This window comes from Zootoca vivipara, chromosome 12 (genome assembly GCF_965207765.1).
Source record: "Zootoca vivipara chromosome 12, rZooViv2.hap1.1, whole genome shotgun sequence".
In the NCBI taxonomy this organism is placed as follows: Eukaryota; Metazoa; Chordata; class Lepidosauria; order Squamata; family Lacertidae; genus Zootoca; species Zootoca vivipara.
In genome coordinates this window covers 52,436,873-52,457,810 of record NC_142595.1, presented here as the reverse complement: position 1 = coordinate 52,457,810, position 20,938 = coordinate 52,436,873, and the positions used below count along the sequence as shown (strand labels likewise).

Genomic DNA, 20,938 nt, shown 5'->3' with positions numbered 1-20,938 from the left:
GTGTTTCAAGTGAGTGAGCCAAGTCGTATGCTGCTCAGTAAGGCAAAAGTAGGACAAAGATGCCCACCAACAAGTCAGGAACCTAAATCCATAGGAAATACCATTGGGCTAGTACAGGCATCCCCAAACTTCAGCCCTCCAGATGTTTTGGACTACAATTCCCATCATCCCTGACCACTGGTCCTGTTAGCTAGGGATCATGGGAGTTGTAGGCCAAAACATCTGGAGGGCCGCAGTTTGGGGGTGGCTGGGCTAGTAGCTCCCCAGAAAAGCTCAGCCAGGTGACCGGTCATCCTGGTGCCGGACAACAGGATGTGCGGTGGGAAGTAGAAGTATTCAGCCTAACACCACCCCAGTTCCAGATTTTGTCCCTTGACTTTGTCCCATACTGGTCCACGGAAGCTTCAAACTACGGTCTCCCTGGAAACTGTTCCCTAGCAACCGGCTATCTGCCGCAAATATCCCTGCAGGAATCATGGGGCTGTGGCGTTCCTCCTTGTTCTTCCTAGCCTGGATCATGGTGACCCCTGCCCACTCGAGGAGGCAGAGGGTCAGCGAGCTGGACCCGGATCAGGGAGAACCGCAGGAGGAAGCCTGCTCCCTTGGGATTGGTGGGGGCTGGCTAGCCAGCGATGACTGCACCTTGCCGCTGCTGGTGGTCCTCTCAGGCTCCCTCACCCTCATTTGTATCTTCCTCTCCAAAGGGCAAAGGGTGAGTCTGGGGTGGCGTAAGGGCTCAAGCAAAGCACCTCTTACAATGAGAACGCGAGGCAAGCCTTGCTGGATCAGGCCAAAGGGGCCCATCATCTTCTAGTCCAACACCTTGGTCTCACAGTGGCCAAATGCCCCAAAGAATCTAAGAATTGAGATAGACTGCTTTGGGACCTGGAGGTTCTGTAAAAGTCTGGCTGATGGATCAGTCCAGTGGCCCATTCTGAAGCATTGCTGCCTCCACAGAGCTGAGCCACTGTGGCTAGGAGCCGTTGATAGTCCTCTCCTCCTCCTCCTCCTCCTCCTCCTCCTCCTCCTCCTCCTCCTCCTCCTCCTCCTCCTCCTCCTCCAGGAATTCCTCTAATCTGCTTTTAAAGCCATCCAAGTTGAAGCGAGTTCCACAGTTTAAGCCTGTGCTGCGTGAAGGACTTTCTATCTGCCCTGAATCTCCCAATCAAGTTTTTGAAATTCCTCAGGCACCAGATGCATTTTGCTACTGGTGCGAGTCCAGTTGCGTCGACATGGAGATTTCTGGGCACCAGGTTGGTGACCACAGTTTAAAAGCTTCTGCCTTAGTCCATAGTTAATAGCATTTCCATTTCCACTGTGCGTGTTTCTCCTTCTTGCATCCTGGGACAAGTGAATTGTTGCAAGAGTGAGCTACAGTCAAACAATGCAGCTGAGATCATAGAATCATATAAATTTAGTGCTGGAAGGGACCCTGAGGATCATCTAGTCCAACCCCCTGGTGAACAGACATTCCGTTGTGGTGACCATAACCTAGATTCAAGGTGCCATCTGGTGCTTAGCTCGTACATCTGAATTACTAATACTGCTTGCAATGCTCAGCTTCACTGGGCGTCCACATGTTCCTGAATTATGAGAGAAAAAACTTTTCCCTATCTTCTTTCTCCGCCTCTACCATTTCCCCCCCTTTACTCTCCTTTTCTCTAAACTGAAAAGCCCCGAACGCTGTAACTTCCCCTCCAAGGGAGTCGCTTCATCCCCTCGATCATTTTGGTTGCCCTTTTCTGAACCCTTTCCCCAACTCGACAGTATCCTTTTTGAGGTGAGGCAACCAGAACTCTACAAAGTAGTCCAAATGTGGTCACACCATAGGCTTGTATAATGGAGTTATGAAATTGGCAGTTTTGTTTTCGGTTTCTTCCCTAACCATCCCTGGCATGGAATTTGCCTTTTCCATGGCTGCTGCACACCAGGTTGACAACATCTTCGCTGAGCTCTCCACCTGTGCCCCCAACATTTCATTCCTGGTCCACACCTCTTCTTGCAGCCAGCCAACATGGTGGCAATCTCAATTTCCTGTTCTTGTTGAGACATGCCTTCGCTTATCTCTGAAAGGGAAGTTGCAGCGCTGGCTCTCCATGGGAAGGCTCAGCCGCCCGCCATGTGTTTGTTTAGCTCTGTCCAGAAAACTATTTATGCTACTGACCATCACAGCGTCTGGTGGCAGTGAATCCCCAGGAATAATTGCACGTTGTCTGGGGAAGTACTTATCTTTTTGTTTTGCCTTTCAACCGTCAGCCTGTCAATTTTGTGTGTGGCCAGACTCGTAGGCAGGGTGAATAATACACCCCCCTTGTTTTTGTTCTAAATGTCTACTCCATGCCTTCGTAGGCCGTGCCGGAACCATGTTTTAACCACCTGTGGAGGAAGCGGACGGAGGAAAAAATATCTTTCTCCTTCTCTCCTAACACCAGAACTCATGGACATCCCATGTAGCTGAACGTTGGGAGATTCAGGACAGATAAAAGAAAGTCTGTCTTCACAAAAAACAGAGTTACTGTGGAACTCACTCCCGCGGGGGACGGACTTTAAAAGAGGTCTGCACAAATTAAAGGAGGAGAGGGCTATTGAGGGCTATTAGCCACAACGGCTACTATTGAGATTATAAGTAATAATGCTTTGCCTCCACTGCCAAGGTCCGGAATACCAGTTGCTGGAAACCACAGGCAGGGAGGTTTTTTTGTGCTCAGATCCTGCTTTTCAGGTTTCCCACTAGGGCACCTGACTGATGCTGGACTAGGCTGGCAACTCTGGCTTGATCCATGGGGCTCTTCTCATGTTATTATGGAATATTATTCTTATCTATTCCTTTATTCAGTTGAGATCAGGGAGGGTGAAAGGCTCTTTCCCCCATATCTGCTCTGACACTCCCTCCTCTCTGCCTTCAGGATGTTCTGGGACTTCTAGTAAGACAGAAGACAGGAAGGGAGAACCACTCACCTGCTTACTGGGAGAGTGAAGGGAAATTTGCGCAAACCGGGGGTTGCAACTGCTGTGCCACTCAATAGCTGTGATTTCTGCATTGCAGAAGCTGGGCCCAAATAACCCTTCAAATTCTACAATTCTAAGGAGACGTGCGTCCCTGGAGGTTGCCCCTGACCCCCACCCCATAAATCCTTTCCCTGCTGTGCAGTCTACTGTCTAGGGCTGCGCAAGGCACTCTACCTAAGCTCAGGGGAGAAACAAAAATCTCTTTTTTAATCTCGCATGTTCCAGGACTGGGCTGCTGCCCTGAAAAACAGGTTATATTCCCTGGCTCAATTTCTACCTTGCTGGTTGAAAGATGGAAGCCTCCTGCACTTCTTCGGAGGCATGTCAAAGGTAACGTCCCCTTTATGACCTATTTCCTGCATTCCAAGGCTGAGCCCTTGCGCTTCTCTAGGGATAAACCTGGGAACAGAGCTGCCTTCTTGGTCCATACTGGTACCAGTATTGCCCACACTGGCTGGCAGCTTGGCACACCAGGGTTTAAGGCCAGAGCGCTTTTCCCAGCCTTACCTAGCGCCGCTGCTGGGGATTGAACCCGGGTCCTTCTGCATGCCAAGCAGGTGCTCTCTCGTCGAGCTGCAGACTTTTCCCAATCAGAGCCATTGGTCCATCCAGCTCGGTAGTGCCCACACTGACTGGCAGCAGCAGCAGCTCTCCAGGGTTTCAGAAAGGGAGTCTTTTGCAGCCCTGCCTAGAGGTGCTGCTGGGGATTGGACCGGGGTCCTTCTGCATGCCAGGCAGGTGACATGCCCACTCAGCCATGATGGCCCCCTTCCCCACGCAGGGCGCAGAAGCAGCCGCAGACCAAGACACCCGGTTGGATGAATCCCTGCTGCGCGAGGTCTCCAGCATCCTCCAAGTTATCCGGCACCGGCTGTGGGAGGTCGTGCAGGACAGAAGGAAACGGCGCAGCCCCAAGCGGAGAGCGTCGGAGCGCTAGACCAGAGCAGGAGAAGAAGCATCGCCACGTGGGGCAAGGAGGGTCTCTTCTGGTTGCGCAGCCGGAGAATAAACGGGAACCGGAGAAAAACGGCTTCCCTCTTGTGTCGGCTTTGTGGCATTTATTACTTCATAGGGCTGTAGCGTTGGAAGGGACCCCCAAGGGACATCTAGTCCAGCCCCTTGCTGCAGGACTTGCAGTTGGAGAATCCTTGATGGACAGCTGCCTGAGCTCTGCGAATTTAATAAATAAATAAATAAATAAATAATAATAACAACAACATTATTTATACCCCGCCCATCTGGCTGGGTTTCCCTAGCCACTCTGGGCGGTTGACAGGATATATAAAAACATAGTAAAACATTACATATTAAAAATTTGATGCATTCATCTCCCATCCTATAAATATACATACATATATACAGATAGATATATATATGTAGAATCATAGAGTTGGAAGAGACCACAAGGGCCATCCAGTCCAACCCCCTGCCAAGCAGGAAACACCATCAAAGCATTCTTGACATATGCCTGTCAAGCCTCCAAAGAAGGAGACTCCACCACACTCCTTGGTAGCAAATTCCACTGCCGAACAGCTCTTACTGTCAGGAAGTTCTTCCCCATGTTGAGGTGCATTTATGTAATATGCACACACTCGCTCTATATATGCGCATATATTCACACAGAGAGAGTTAAAAGCAGGAATTAAAAGTATTTTTTAAAAAGAGATTAAAATCAGCAGCAGCAGCTGAAACACACACAAATCTAGTCTGTTTAGGTCTGGACAGGGCTTGTTATTTTAATTAGCAAAAACTATACAGTACGCCTCTTCTTGACCTTTAAAAAAGAAACCACGAGAATATAAAATAAAATAAAAATTACATTTTCTATTATTTTTCATAAATTAAGCTCTGGTATTAAATAGTACTTCAAGGAGATGAAAACCAGCAGCCGTTGAAAACAACGCCCCCACCCCCTCTGGAATCGCTGAGGGAGGCTCGTGAAGGGAAAGGACTACGCTTCCCATGATGCTCAGCGGGGAGAAAGGGCGGGAAAAGTCTCTCGACGGAGGCTGCGCGTGAAGGAAAGGAAGCCGGGGCGGATGTAAATGAGAGCAGTAGGCGCATGCGCCGGATTTGGGAAGGGAAAGCGGGGGGAGAGAGGCGACGGAAAGGAGGAGGAGGGGGAGGAAGAAGAAGAAGCGCATGCGCCTGGCCGCCTCGCGCTGCTTTTCCCGGCGGCCCTTGGGAGGTCTCCTCCTTGCCTGGCTTGGGCGACCCGCTCCCTCTCTCTTCTCCTCAGGCCGCCGCGAGAGCTTTTCCTGGTCTCCCCCCCTCCCCTCTAGGCCCCGCCCCCTGTTCCGCGACCCCTCCCCCACCCGCCGCTGGTGATGTGATGAGTCCGGAGCGGGTAAGTCGCGCGGGGCGGGGAGGCCGGCTGGAGCGAGGGGCGGGGCCAGGCGGGGTTCGGTCACGTGGGAGGGGAGGGGGCCGGGCCAGGCTACCTCGCGTGTTTGCGTGCGTAACGTGGGAACGCGTTACCTTGAAGAGCAGTGGGGCGGGGGGGGGGAAGTGCGGGGTTGCTGCCGCACCAGCACCAGGCCCCAGGAAGATGTGGTGGAGACCTGAAGTGGCAAAGAGAGGGAGGATGGAAGAGGAGGGCTGGAAGGGGAGCTTCTTCCTCAGGGTCATCCAGTCCACCCCCTGACAGGTGGCAACGAAGCAGCGGTTCAAAAGCCGCCCCATGAAGTTACGCTGGGGTGGCTCCCCGATAGTAGAAACGTAGCCCCTCAGGTTTTAGCTCAACCCACTTGCCGCTCCTGTTTTTGTTTTTTGGGGGGATTCTGTTCCTTTATTACATGGCCATACGAAAACTTCTAAGGCAGTTTACGATAATACATAAAGAATATAATTCTTTATAAAGAATTATATGCTCATTAAAGAACAAGTCAAAAGCAGGTGCATAGCAACGTTCAAAAGTCAGCAGTAGCTAAAAAAAGAGAGGAAACGCTTTAGGCAGGTGCCGAAAGAGAATACAGTGAAGGTCCCTTCCAGATATCTCTAGGCAGGGAGTTCCAAAGTGTAAGTCCTGATCAAAGAGTAAGTGGTCAAGTGGGTGCATGTGGGGTCAGGCGACCTCGCAGGTAAACTGGTCCCCGGGTTGTCGAAGGGCTTTATATGCTAATAGCCACACCTCAAACTTAGCCCCGGAGCAAATCAGAAACCAGCGCAGGTCTGGGAGCACAGGTGCTTTGAGCTGACGAGGCTTCAGCAATTGCGCTGCAGCATTCTGTGCTAGCTGCAGCTTCTAGATCGTGCAAAGCGCAGCCCCACGCAGAACGCGTTGCAGTAATCAAGCCCTGAAGTCACCGACGCCTGAACTAGTGCGGTCCAGGAACGGCCGTATGTGTTGCACCAGTCGCAGCGGATAAAAGTTACTGGGACTGCCTAGGCCTCCAGTGGCAGAGCTGGGTCTTGAAGCAGATCCTAGGCTGCGTGCCTCCTCCTTCGGCGTGAGTGTGACCGGGGAAGGAAATTGGCCAATTTCTCGGACGCTCTTCCCACGGTGCCTCCATCTGGCCAGGAGTCAAGCTCAGCTTATTTTTCCTTGCCTCTTGCACCACCGCATCCAAGGCCTGCACGGCCCCTCGTGATTCAGGTGTTATTGAGAAATAGAGCTGGGTGTTGTCAGCGTACAGCCCTAGCCCCAAACCCCTAATGATTGTTCCCAGTGGCTTCCTGTAGGTATTCAATAGCTTTGAGGGTAGCTTTGTGCCGGCGCATAGCTGAACTACGGAACTCCCTCCCTCAGGAAGCTGGGATGGAGAGCTTTGAAAGAGGATGGGACAAATCCAAGGAGGAGGGGAGGGCCGGATCCCAGTTGCTGGGAGAGGGGAGAGGGACTCTTGTGTTCGAATCCTGCTTGCAGGTTTCCCATAGGTTGGCCACTGAGAGAACAAGGTGCTGGACCAGATGGGCCATTGGCCTGATCCGGCAGGACTGTCCCTATATTCTTACATGCCCTGCGACACCCCATAGCGTAATTGCATCGGAAGTCAGAGGAAGATCGAGAAGCAAGGAGCAAGGTCACTCTCTAGGACAACCAAGGATAACTTGTGTCCAGGCCGGAACACAGATTCGAACAGATGCAGATCATCTGTGTCATCCCAGAATGCTTGCAGCTCCCCCAAGAAGCGGGTATTTGTGTCTGGATGATAGCTACTCCAGTCCAAAGGGTTCAGAGCCAATTGCTTCCGGAGAGGCTGAACCATGGCACCAGGCTCCTTCTGCCAGATTTAATAAGCCCTAAGGGCGGACGTTCGGAAGTATTGCGGCCTCAGCTGATCGCATGAGCTAAGAAAACCTGCGCAGCACATCGCCTACTGAAGCGCTGGACACATCAAACGGAAATTAGGTCGCTGAGCAGCTTCATCCTCAAAATGTGTAGCCAGTTGGCCACAGCCAGTCCTCGAGCGCTTTGGAGGTCTCTCCCCCGCTGGGGGAGTCGGTGATCTCTGGACTGTCCGAAATAACTCCGCTTGCTGGCTACTAGAAGATGAAGTTCAAGCAGCAAAATGAACCTTCTTTGCAACCTTTGCCGTCACATGGCAGCAGGCACTGTGCATTGTGCAGCGTTTGGATGGCTTCAGAGCAAGACTTAACTGTTGTTGTTATTGTATCTTTATTTGCACCCCGTCTGTTTCCAGACAGGGACTCAGGTGGCTTACAGACAAAAATAGGAACAGCTAAAAATATTACTGTGGGCAGGGGAGTCATTAAAAAGCAATTAAGGATTAATAGAATTAAAACTATGTATAAATATAAAATACCTATTTGAGACCTACAGATAATTACAATAAACACAGCACGGCGTTGAAAGCATTTCGTTCCTCAGAGCCGCTTGGAATAAGGAGGTTTTCACCTGCCGACGAAGGACGAGGAGGGAGTCCGTCTGACTTTTCCAGGAAGGGAGTTCCAAAGTTGTCTGGAGCAGTCGCCACCAATAAGTCCCTCTCCTACATCCCCACCAAGCGGGACCGAGAGGGGGGTGGGACTGAGAGAAAGCCCTCCCCCTCAAATATCAGTACCCAGGCAGGTTCATAGGAGGGAATGCGGCCTTTTCAAGTAGCTTTATAGGTTTTATAGGTGCCCTGCCCAATGCGTTGGACCGAAGACCAGCAAATGGTTAAACTATGGAACTCCCTGCTGCAGGAGGCAGCAGCGATGGCCACCAACCCAGATGGCTTTAAAAGAGAGGATTAGACAAATTCATGGACGAAGTGGGGGGGCAATCGACGGCTGCCACTTGCGCTCAAATCCTACTTGTGGCATCTGGCCGGCCACTGTGAGATCAGGATGATGTTGCCGTGATCCAACATGGCTCTCCTGATGTTTTTAGGAGGGCAAATGGCTCCAACCCTCCCAACTGTTGCAGAATGCTGCTGGGTTCCTGAGCTGGGAGCAGAGAAAGGAAGGAGCGCTTCCCCCCCCCCCCCGTTGCGCCAGGCCCACCTGTGGCTACCAGGCTAGTGCTTAAATGCAAGGCTGTGTTAGGACGTCGCGGTACATGACGAAGGCAGAGGGACCAAGGAGGCCTGGAGCAGCAGAACTGGGGGTGTTCTGGGTGGGACCCCCAGGAGAGAAGCTCTTGTGGCATTGTTGTTTAGTCGTTTAGTCGTGTCCGACTCTTCATGATACCATGGACCATAGCACGCCAGGCCCTCCTGTCTTCCACTGCCTCCCTCAGTTTGGTCAAACTCATGTTCGTAGCTTCAAGAACACTGTCCAACCATCTCGTCCTCTGTCGTCCCCTTCTCCTTGGGCCCTCAAATCGTTCCCAACATCAGGGTCTTTTCCAGGGAGTCTTCTCTTCTCATGAGGTGGCCAAAGTATTGGAGCCTCAGCTTCAGGATCTGTCCTTCCAGTGAGCACTCAGGGCTGATTTCCTTAAGAATGGATAGGTTTGATCTTCTTGCAGTCCATGGGACTCTCAAGAGTCTCCTCCAGCACCATAATTCAAAAGCATCAATTCTTCGGCGATCAGCCTTCTTTATGGTCCAGCTCTCACTTCCATACATCACTACTGGGAAAACCATAGCTTTAACTATACGGACCTTTGTCGGCAAGGTGATGTCTCTGCTTTTTAAGATGCTGTCTAGGTTTGTCATTGCTTTTCTCCCAAGAAGCAGGCGTCTTTTAATTTCATGACTGCTGTCACCATCTGCAGTGATCAAGGAGCCCAAGAAAGTAAAATCTCTCACTGCCTCCATTTCTTCCCCTTCTATTTGCCAGGAGGTGATGGGACCAGTGGCCATGATCTTGGTTTTTTTGATGTTGAGCTTCAGATGTTGAGCTTCTTGTGGCGTACCCCCACCCTTACCGATTGCCTGGTTCACACGGTGCAAACTGGTGAGAGGTGGGGAGGCTCATCTCCGCCTCAGCTGTGAGCAGGCATTTGGCAAGGTGTGGAGCCTCTACCTGGGTCTTCCTTCCCAGGCGGCTGATAAGTGTGCCAGCAGCCCAAACCGAGGACTGAAAAGGAAACTGTGCTGCTTGTTCTGAGCTCGTGGCTCATCAGAGAGGCTTAGTTTGAGGCTTAGCTCTAGAGGCGCTGCCTCTCCCCCCAGGTAGGAAAGGCAGCTGTGGATTTCCACTTTCCGAACAGTGTAAGAGGGCGTCACCCGTGCCCTCTGGCGGGTCTGAGCACCTCTTGAGAAAAGGGGGCTGTTGCTGAGGCCCGAGCGGCCTGCCCTCAAGTCAAGGCAGCACACGTCAAGCAGGCATGGGGAAAGGGGAACCACAGGTCATCTAGTCCAACCCCCCTTGCAGTCAGCGTTAGGAACTCAGGTATATAAGCTAACCGCCAAATGGCACCTCAAACCACAATGGGACGTCCGTTCACCATGGGGTTGGGCTAGATGACCCTCGAGGTCCCTTCCAGTGCCAAAGTCCTCCGATTCTATGACCTCAGCTACATTGCTTGACTGTCTCTTACAACAGTTCACTTGTCCCCGGATGTAAGAAGGAGAAACACACACCATGGAAATGGTTTTGACTTATGGGCAGAGGTTTCTAAACTGTGGTCCGTGAATTCCATTTGAGTGGAATGGCTGCAGCAGTCGCGTAGATCTGCACCCAGCCCTCTCCTTATTTTCCTTGATGTGATGATGGTGGAAGACTGAGATGCCCAGCAAGGGGTCCGTGATTCTCACGGCCGTGCAGAAAACAATGCTCTGCATTTGGTCCTGTGCCAGTAGCAAAACCCGCCTGGCGCCCAGGGAATTTCGAACACTGAGTGCAATGCGCGAATTGCAACTAAATCATCCTTGATAGGAGGCCATCCAACCTCTGCTTAAAAACCTTTAAAAATATGGAAGAAAGTCCTCCCGCTTTTGAGGAAGTCAGTTCCACTGTCGTTCCTGAAGTTTGGCCAGGACTGGGTAGAACCTGAAGCCCTGTTGGCTCTAGAATCATAGAATCATAGAGTTGGAAGAGACCACAAGGGCCATCCAGTCCAACCCCCTGCCAAGCAGGAAACACCATCAAAGCATTCTTGACATATGCCTGTCAAGCCTCTGCTTAAAGACCTCCAAAGAAGGAGACTCCACCACACTCCTTGGTAGCAAATTCCACTGCCGAACAGCTCTTACTGTCAGGAAGTTCTTCCTAATGTTTAGGTGGAATCTTCTTTCTTTTAGTTTGAATCCATTGTTCCGTGTCCGCTTCTCTGGAGCAGCAGAAAACAACCTTTCTCCCTCCTCCATATGACATTCTTTGATATATTTGAACATGGCTATCATATCACCCCTTAACCTTCTCCTCTCCAGGCTAAACATACCCAGCTCCCTAAGCCGTTCCTCATAAGGCATCATTTCCTGGCCTTTGACCATTTTGGTTGCCCTCTTCTGGACACGTTCCAGCTTGTCAGTATCGTTCTTGAACTGTGGTGCCCAGAACTGGACACAGTACTCCAGGTGAGGTCTGACCAGAGCAGAATACAGTGGTACTATTACTTCCCTAGATCTAGATACTCCTATTGAATTGCTCCAGAATTGCATTGGCTTTTTTAGCTGCTGCATCACACTACTCAGCTAGGCGGACAGTCACACAGCACCCTGGGTTCAAACCAAGAGATACACTGGGCTTTCATCAGGCCTGTGCTGATGGAATCTTGCTTGCTTGACAAAACCCTGAGGAACCCCGAGGCCTTGACTGCACAGCTGCCTGCCCTGCCCTGCCCTTACCTGTGGGAAGGATGCTATCAGCCCCCTGCCTCTTGGAACAGGTGTGTTTGCCATGTTTAAACCTCGCCAGGCTTCCCTGCCTGGAGCCGGCGAAGTTCGGAGGGGCACATTCTTAAGCGCCTGCTCCCTGGCGCCACGAGGGTGGTCGCTTGGATTTCACAACGGAAGTTTGTAAAATTGCACAGCATGGAGAAAGTGGATAGAGGGTTGTTGTTTTCTCACCCCCTTCTCATGAGACTAGAATTTGAATGCTGAATGTTGGAAGATTCAGGGCAGATAACAGGAAGCAGCACATTGTTAAACTGTGGAACTCCCTCCCGCAGGAGGCCGTGGCAGCCGCCAACCTGGGTGGATTTAGAAGAGGATTGGATAATTTCATGGAGGGCTATTGACGGCTACTAGCCAGGATAGCTGCGCTCTGCCTCCCTCCACAGTCGTGCTTCCGAGCGCCAGTTGCCAGAGGAGGGGAGAAGGCTCAGATCCTGCTTGTTGTGGGTTCCCATAATGGACACCTGGTCAGATGCTGAACCCGGCTCGTCTCACATTCTTTATCATCCCATCCGTTTGCAGGCTCCTTGTCAAGCTCTGGGTGCTTCCTAAGAGGAACTGGTCATGTAAAGGCATGCCCACTTGCCTGCTGTTAAAAACTCCTAGAACCATAGAATCATAGGGTGGAAGGGACCCTGGCCATCATTTAACCCAACCCCCCACAGTTTAAGAGTCTCGGCTACAGAATCCCTGACAAGAAAAGGCCAGGTTCAATCCCCGAGGGCCTCTCCGGGTAGGACTGGGAGGGATCCCAGCCTCTAAACCCCCAGAGAGCCACTGCTGCTGAACTAGGTGGGCCAGTGGTCTGATTCAGTATAAGGGAGCTTCCTGTTCGGAGTCGCCAGTTCCTCCTGCGAAGGGCTGCCAGCGGAGAAGCTGGAGTCATCTTGCTGCGCATCTTGCCTTAACCTGCCGGGAGACCCCGCCTGGCTTCTTGGCGCTCCCTCGGCTGCCTGGCTGCCTTGCCCACTCAGACCTGCCCAGAGAACCCAGGTGTCCTGGCAGCAGAACAGAAGAAGGGGGGCGGGAGAGGGGGTTGAGCTCAGCTCCCAGCGCCCAGCCCAAGCCCAACTGCCGGATCTGTGCCCCCCCGAGGGAAAGCCGTTGCGCTGCAGATGAGCGATAAAAGCCGCTCACGAAATCAAAACTCCGTCTCGCCCCTCCCAGGAGCGGTTCTGTGGAAGAGCAGTTCCTCTCGAGGGGTGGGCGGGGAACTTCCTCTGCCGTGCCTGCCCCAACTGGGAAACAGGGCTGCAAGAGCATAGAATTGGAGAGTTGGATGGGACCCCCAAGGGTCCTCTAGTCCAACCCCCTGCAATGCAGGAATCTTTTGCCCAGCGTAGGGCTCGAACCCACGGCCCTGAGTTTAAGAGTCCCGTGCTCTACCGACTCAGCTACCGTGTTTCTCATATTATAAGACATGTCTTATATTTATTTTTTCCTCAAAAAAAAACACACTATGGCTTATTTTCAAGGGATGTCTTATTTTTTTCCTCCTCCTCCTGCCACGGCCGGCATTGTTGCTGCGCCTATCACTATGTCTTATTTTCGGGGTATGGCTTATATTCCTTGAATGCTTAAAAATCCTGCTATGGCTTATTTTATGGGTATGGCTTAAAATATGAGAAACAGGGTATCCCCACCCCACGAAGAAAAAGTAGAATCATAGAGTCACACGGCAGGGACCTCCAAGGGCCTGCCACCTTCTGGGGTGGAGTGTTCCCTCCACTGCTAAACTGCTCTCATCCTAACGTTTAGTTCAAATGGGCTTTGACAGGAGCAGGATTCCTTTATCGGGAGCGGAGATCCCTGCTACCCGCCCGTGGGGAAAGGAGAGATCAGAGCCATCCCCTCTAGGGGGGAAAAAGGGGGAGAGCGTTAATCTGTGGAACTCCCTCCCACAGGAGTCAGGGGTGGCCACCAACTTAGGTGGCTGTAAAAGAGGATTAGGCAAATTGTATTTGGGTTAGGTGAGCTATGGCCTGATCCAGCGGTTTGTTCTCGTTGTTTTTAAGAAGGCAGAGGGGAGCCTTTTTTGCAGATTCCCCTCGTGGGATAAAAGGAGCCGTCAGGTGCGAGGAGTTTGGAAATGGCCAGATAGGGAGAGCCTGGGAGCCGGGACACCTGGGCTGCTGCCCCTCCCCCACCACCACCCATGGGTGCCCTTGCACACATACCTTCTCCCCACAACACCAGGAAGCTCGAAACTGGATTGCGAGCCAAAGTAAACCAGCTGTTGGTTAAACCAGCCCACCTGGAAATGCCAATGTTTATATCTCCTTCCCCAAAACCACTCACCTGGCCAGGAACGGAGTAGCGATGGCAGGTGCATGCACAGGTGTGTGTGTGTGAGAGAGAGAGAGAAGCGGAGAACGTCAGGGCAGGGAGAGGCAGCGTGGTGCAGTGGCTAGAGTTTCGGACTAGGACCTGGGTGGCGAGGGTTTGAATGCCCCCTACTCAGCCCTGAAAGTCGCTGGGTGACCTTGGGGGAGGGGGCGGCCCCTGCCTTCTCTCTGCCTAGCCAACCTCGCAGGATTGTTGTGGGGATGAAACGGGGAGCAGAGGACCACGTTTCCCCACCTTGAGCTCCTTGGAGGGAGAAATGTGGGACGTGAGTGTAATAAACAATGTGGAACACGGGACTCTGTTCACAGAATCAGAGAGTTGGTGGGTACCCCAGGGGTCATCTAGTCCAACCCCCTTTCAATGCGGGAATTGAACTGTTGCGAGGAGTTGAACTTGGGAGAGGGCGAGGAAGGCACCCTGAAGATGCTCTGGGCTCCATCTCCCAACTGGCAGAGCTTTCCGGAACGTCTGGAGGGCGCCCGGTTGGGGAAGGCAGCTCGGGTGGGGGGGATAAGCAGAGCTCTGCTGGGCCAGACTTGGGCGGGGGGTGGGGTGGGAGTCCTCTTCCTCCTGGTTCTGCAGGGGTTCCTATGGGAAGCTAAGGGCAGCAGGAGGCTGGACCAGATCGGCCTGATCCAGCAGGCTCTCCTGCGTTGACACCGCAGTCGGAGGCAGTAAATGCTACCGAATCCAAGTTCCTGGAAACCGCAGGAGGGGAGAAAGTGCTTGGAACCTGCTTGCAGGCTTCCTGACAGGTCGGCCACTGTGAGGACAGGATGCCGGCCTGATCCAGCAGCCCTCCGTGCCCTCGATCCAGGGACAGAGCCACGGCTTCCCACCTCCTCCGGATACGTTGAGCTCTTCCCTAATGCCCCGGATGCCCGGCTCTCCTCCTGTCTGCAGCCCTGGCACCCCCTGGGCACTGCCCAGCAGACTGCGGCCTCAATCCTGACCTTCCCTTCCTTCCTTTCTCTCCCTACTGCAGTTCCTCAGCAGGCTGCCTGCCTCTCCCTCCTGGATGTGGCCCGTGGACCCGGGACCCTTCAGCTGACACAGTGACAAAAGCTGCCGTGAGTTTGCCCTGGGGGGGACGGGGACGTGTGCGTTGGGCTTGAAAATGCTGGAAGCAGAGCGGCTGCCCTGTCCCTCTCCTCTCCTCCACCAGCTGCCTTTTCGGGCAGGCTCTCCCACCCCCCACCCCACCCCAGGAACACGGCAGCAGCCACAGACGTTGTGGTCAGGAGTTCGAAACCACCGGCCTCCAGGGGACTGCGAATAGCCGGCTGGGCTGAGGTTTTGCGCACGAGGACAGAGGGAGCTCGGATGACTGGGGGACTTTGTCCCAGGCTTCCTGGGGGGGGGAAGGGTGTGTGGTTTTGGCTGAAGGTGGGGGGGGAGTGTGGGCTGAACAGATGCTTCTGTGGCAGTGGGCGGACGTGGTGTTTGCCGAGCTTGCGAGAGAGTCGGGGAAGGGATGTGCGCGGCGTGACTGCGGGGAGGGGGGCCCCCTGGGTGCCCTTTGCTGACCTGCCCCCCCTCTCTCTGTCTGTCTGTCTCAGGAGCCTGGAAGTGGAGTAGTTGTGTGACCCACAGGAAAGAGACATGGAGAGAGCGGCCGAGGCACGGGTCAACCGCCACGAGGAAGACGAGATGGTCAGTTGGGGGGGCGCTTCTTGGGAATGCTCCAGAGCGGCGGGGCTGATAAAATGGGAGGGGGTCCCAAAAGGGTCCTGTAGCCCAACCGCCATGTAATGTGGCCACTCCAGATGCTTCTGCTGCTGCTGATTTATTGGTTTTTTTACACTGCCCTAATATTCGCAGGTTGCAGTTCACAGGATGAAATCATAGAATCATAGAGTTGGAAGAGACCACAAGGGCCATCCAGTCCAACCCCCTGCCAAGCAGGAAACACCATCAAAGCATTCTTGACATATGCCTGTCAAGCCTCTGCTTAAAGACCTCCAAAGAAGGAGACTCCACCACACTCCTTGGTAGCAAATTCCACTGCCAAACAGCTCTTACTGTCAGGAAGTTCTTCTTTCTTGTAGTTTGAATCCATTGCTCCATGTCCGCTTCTCTGGAGCAGCAGAAAACAATCTTTCTCCCTCCTCCGTATGACATCCTTTCATATATTTGAACATGGCTATCATATTACCCCTTAACCTTCTCTTCTCCAGGCTAAACATACCCAGCTCCCTAAGCCGTTCATCATAATACAAAAACACAAAATGCATAATCAAAATAAAAACAGGAGCAACCCAATGACCCCGCCCCCAAACACATTTTAAAAGGGCATTGAATGTCTTTTTTTATTATAAATAAATTGGTTTATTTGGTTTTCCGGATGAAAATTTTGCAGTCACATATCCAACGTACGACATAAAAGCAAGATTCCAGGGAATCTCTTCCCTCCTCCCCTTCGTGGGAGTTCCTATTGTTAATCATTTCCTCCTACATCTTTTATAATAATCCAAATCTTTTACCTCTCCATTGTGTCCAAAATTCACCATTAAACTACAAGTGATATTCCAGTCCTTTTAATGATTTTAACTGCTTACAATAGTGTTTAAGATAAGTTTTCCCCATTCCTTGTTAACATTTTGGTGTTCCTGATTTCTGATTCTTCTGGTCATTTTAGCCATTTCGGCACAATACATCAACTTGATCTGGCATTCTTTTCTGGTAGAGACTTTATCTTCTTTCCATCTCTGGAAAGAAAAGAAAAAATAAAAGAAAGAAAGTAAAAGAGCATTGAATGCCAATCAACCAAAGGCCTGTTTGAAGGGCAACATTTTCACCTGGTACCCAAAGAGATGTAGTGAAGGCACCACCAGGCAAGCTTCTCTGGGGAGAGCATTCCGCAAATGGGGAGCCACTGCAGAAAAGGCCCCGTTCTCCTATCGCCACCCTCCAGATTGTGCCCTTGCACTCCGGAACGAACGCCAAAACCATCCCGGTTTCATGTTTCCCCTTGTTCTGTGAAGGGCCTCTGTAGTTCATTGGTGGCACACCTGCGTCGCGCGCAGAAGGCATCAGGTCAAGTATCTGATGGCATCGCCAGGCAGGGCTGGGAGAGGCAAGACCACTGGAAAGCCACTGCTGCCAGTTGGTGTAGACAGTACTGAGCTACATGGGCCCAAGGGGAAAGCCACGGTAGCTCAGGGGTGGAGCACCTGCCTTCTGCATGCAGAAGGTCTCCGGGTCCAAATGTTGATGGCATCTCTAGGTAGGGGCTGGGAGAGGCTCCGTGCTTGAAACCCTGGGGAGCCACTGCTGCCGGTCACAGGAGGTCCGTGATCTCCACAGGCTTGGTTGAGTGTCAGGCCTAATGAGCAGAGCAGCTCATTCCTGGTGGCCTTCCTCCATGAAAGACAGTTGCCGAAAGTCCCCACCCCCTCAGGTTTCTCCCAAGCAATCTGAGACTGTGCTTGCCAACCTCTCCTCCGCCCTCTTCACACCTCTCCTGGTTCTGGGAGACCAGGGGGAAGTGGAGCTTGTCAAAGCAGGAGGGAGAGGCACCAGCTGCTTATTCACCATCCGGACTCACCTCTGTCTCTTGGCCCCCACTATCTCCTGGATCCTGGACTTCCCTCTGCCACCGACTCCCCCTGCAACCACCTTTGGCTCCCTCCGACTGCAAACATTGCAGAATTGTGGTCCAAGGAGCAACAGTCTTGGAGAATCTGCCCCTAGAGGTTGCTCTCCTTTCACGGGGAAGGCTCCTCTCAGAGAGGAGAGGGTTAAGGCGGCAGGTGGGGGACCTTTCTCAAGCCAAGGGACCCATTCCGAGGGCCACATGCAAGAGGTGGGCGGGGCAAGAGGCAAACATGGGTGGAGCAAACATCATGCAATTATGGCATTTGTACAGCAGGCTGCTTTCCGTTTCATTGTATGTATTTTATGAAATTTATTCACCTCTGGATTGTCGAAAACAAACCAACTCAGAGGTTTAAAAAGAGGACAAAACAATAAAAGTATCCATAAAAACATCACTTTAAAACATTCAAAGACAAAATCAGCAGTGAAATGAACTAAAAGCAGATTTAAATGTACCCGTATTTTCCGGCGTACAAGACGACTGGGCGTATAAGACGACCCCCAACTTTTCCAGTTAAAATATCGAGTTTGAGATATACTCGCCATATAAGAAATACGACCCAGCGTATAAGACGACCCCGACTTTTGAGAAGATTTTCCTGGGTTAAAAAGTAGTCTTATACGCAGGAATATACTGTATATCAGTGTTCTGCCTATAGGACGTCAATAGGCAGAGAGATCTAAAGTGTAGATGCTGCCACACTAAAAATGTTAGACACGCTTAGTCTCTCCCTCTCACACATACACTGTCCTCCATCCCGGCTAGCATAGAGGCAGGATCAGGGACCAAGGATACATTTCTATTGGAAGCCAAGATCCAAGTTTGGGGCAAGTACTCTTTGATGACAGAACCCCAGCAAAGATTTAACACGGCGAAACATGCGGCAATGAAAAGCATGGAAGCAGAGGCTGTAAAAGCTTTATAATGTGCTCTTTCCAGTGTCTCCTTTTATTTCTTCTCTCCAAAGTATCCCACCTTCCCAGCACAAAGATAGATCATACCCTTAGTAAGTTATAAAATGGTTTACTTACAAAACACTCCAAAGGTCAGATTCATGTGCTTTTCCATACAGCAGCCAGGAAAAGTTGCACAGGCGGCAAAACATTGCTTGGTTACAAAATGGCAAGGATTCCTAAACCATTGCGTACAAAAAATGGGACTCATTCTTGTCTGAAACAAAAGAGGCTGGTTGAAGCTATTTGGCTGAGCTGCAACCACCAGCTCAGAACCTCCTCACACTCCGGATTCACATGTAGACAGAGTGCAACCAAAGCTTTGTTTGCCCGTTTGCTCCCCGGGTAAGGGGAATCAGCATGCGCTAAGCCTGGCTAATATTCCCTCCCCGCCCCCGGCAAAAATGCCCAGAGCAAGGGGGCGGAGCAGAGCCAGTTGGGGGCATGGCCTGGAAAGTGTTCTGAGGGCCACGCAGAGGGGTGCTGGGGGCCGCATCCGCTCCCTGGTTGCCCAGGGCATCCCGTTTCTCCATGAGAAAACCCTCTCGCTTTTTCTCCCGCCTTTTCCCCCCTCCGCACAGGAAATCTCCGGCTACAGCCCTTGCTGCTGGAAGCTGGCGCTGGTCTCGCTGGGCACCCTTTGCAGCGGAGGCTTCCTCCTCCTCTTCCTCTACTGGCTGCCGGAACTGAGCGTCAAGTGGACCTGCCGCGCTGTGCCGCTGAGGGATGCCCGGGTCGTGCTGCTGAGGACCACGGTAGGCGGCCTCAGGCTCTGAGAAGGGCCCCTCGCCCCCCCCCCCATCGCCCTGTCTTGCTGTTTCGCCCAGTGGTATGGGATAGCCATCCATGCAGAGGGTCCCAGGGTTTTGTTTGTTTGTTTTTTGTTTGGGATAACATTTTATTGATTTTCTAAAAATAACAAAACGGGGGGTGGGGGGTGGGACAAAGAAAATCATAGCCAAATTAAACCATAATTTTCGGTCAACTTCACTCCCCCTCTTGGTTCCATTGTAATCTACTTGTTCATGCACGTCCATAAAATCTTATACTATATACTTAACAAGAGAAGGTTAAGGGGTGATATGATAGACATGTTCAAATATAAGAAAGGATGTCATATGGAGGAGGGAGAAAGATTGTTTTCTGCTGCTCCAGAGAAGCGGACACGGAGCAATGGATTCAAACTACAAGAAAGAAGATTCCACCTAAACATTAGGAAGAACTTCCTGACAGTAAGAGCTGTTTGGCAGTGGAATTTGCTACCAAGGAGTGTGGTGGAGTCTCCTTCTTTGGAGGTCTTTAAGCAGAGGCTTGACAGGCATATGTCAAGAATGCTTTGATGGTGTTTCCTGCTTGGCAGGGGGTTGGACTGGATGGCCCTTTGGGTCTCTTCCAACTCCACGATTCTATGATTCTATGATTCAATCCAATTTTAAAACCTCCTTCATCTTATTACAAGTGACTTTTAAAAGTTATGCTAATGTAAAGATTTATACCCAAAGCTTTAAAAATATGCATTAAACTGTTGCCCTCTTTTGTAATAATTTGTCCTACGTAGTTCAGTAAATTATTTTGCCAGTCTTCTTCTTTATCTTCTCCTTTATCTTCTTTGGCCGAGGCTTCTTCCTTCCATAAGGGCTGTCTGGTCTTGGCCTGACATCCAGCCTCGCAGGTGCCCTCCTGGCGTCAATAGGCAGGGAGTTCCAGAGGGCAGGTTTTGCTGCGGTACCTAAAGACCTGAGTCCATAGGAAACGTGGGCGAACGCTCAGCCTCCCCACTGCTTCCCTCCCGCAGGACGAGTTCCGGACTTGGTCCCGGGTCCGGGTGCGCTCCTTCTTCGCTCCCGGATCCAGCCCGCTGGGCTTCCCACAGGTGCCGGAGAGCAAGAGGCCTCTCTGCCAGGCCGGCCCCCTGGAGGACTGGGATTGCGAGGAGGGCAATCTTCTGTCCCAACCCACCTGCGGGGAGCTGGCAGAGGTGAGCTGGGGGGCCTTTGGGAGGGGAGGGGGGTCTCTGCTGCAGCCCTCCTCTCTTCCCCCACCATCAAGGACACCTTTCTCTCCCCCGCCCCCGCAGATCCGCTTCTTCGTCCACCAGAATTCACGCTACCTCTGGAGCCCCGAGTCCCAGTCCTTCCAGCGGCTCAGGGCCCTCGATGCTGGGCTGTTGTGCTCCTCCCTGCACACCCTCCACGGGGCTGGTCTCCCTCGCGGCACCCAGGACTACCGGTGAGTAAAGGGAGAGGTGCAAGGGCGGGCTGTGGCTGCGCTAAGCATCTCTGGGCAGGCGGCGAACCAGTTGTGACGGAGGGAGGGCGCCCAAGGAACCATCTCCCACCCCCTTCCTTGCCCAAAGTGAAAACCGCTTGCTCGTTTCCCTGGCAGACCTCACTAAACTCGCTAAGACCCAGGAACTCCTGGGACTATCGCCCCCTGCATTTCCCAGGCAGTTCCCTTGTACATTGGTACCTTGGTTCTCAAACTTAATCTTGCTCCGGAAGTCCGTTCCAAAACCAAAGCGTTCCAAAACCAAGGTGCGCTTTCCCATAGAAGGTAATGCAAAACAGGTCAATCGGTTCCAGGCTTTTAAAAACAAGCCCTAAAACAGCCATTTCAGATGAATTTTACTATCTAACGGGACCATGGATCCATAAAATGAAAACAAGAAACAACATACTGCAGTCACACAATCAATCAATCAATCAATCAGTAGCTGAACTGGGTTCCACACAATCACGAAAACAAAAAGAGCCACAAAAACGCAAAGTAAATAGCAAAAACAGACACACTCAAAACGGAGCCTG

At 52.0% G+C, this 20,938-nt stretch overlaps 1 protein-coding gene across 1 annotated transcript in view; it reads left to right on the top strand.

Annotated features, from left to right (window-relative positions):
* The first annotated feature begins 5,182 nt into the window (after positions 1 to 5,182).
* Positions 5,183 to 20,938, top strand: part of LOC118094179 (polyamine-transporting ATPase 13A3) — a 50,182-nt gene continuing 34,426 nt past the window's right edge. The window contains exons 1-6 of the mRNA XM_060281950.2: positions 5,183 to 5,356; positions 14,569 to 14,653; positions 15,143 to 15,236; positions 18,716 to 18,889; positions 19,930 to 20,112; positions 20,212 to 20,363. Of these exons, the coding sequence (XP_060137933.2) occupies positions 15,186 to 15,236; positions 18,716 to 18,889; positions 19,930 to 20,112; positions 20,212 to 20,363 (560 nt within the window). The 5' untranslated portion in view covers positions 5,183 to 5,356; positions 14,569 to 14,653; positions 15,143 to 15,185. The remainder of the gene's footprint in view (positions 5,357 to 14,568; positions 14,654 to 15,142; positions 15,237 to 18,715; positions 18,890 to 19,929; positions 20,113 to 20,211; positions 20,364 to 20,938) is intronic.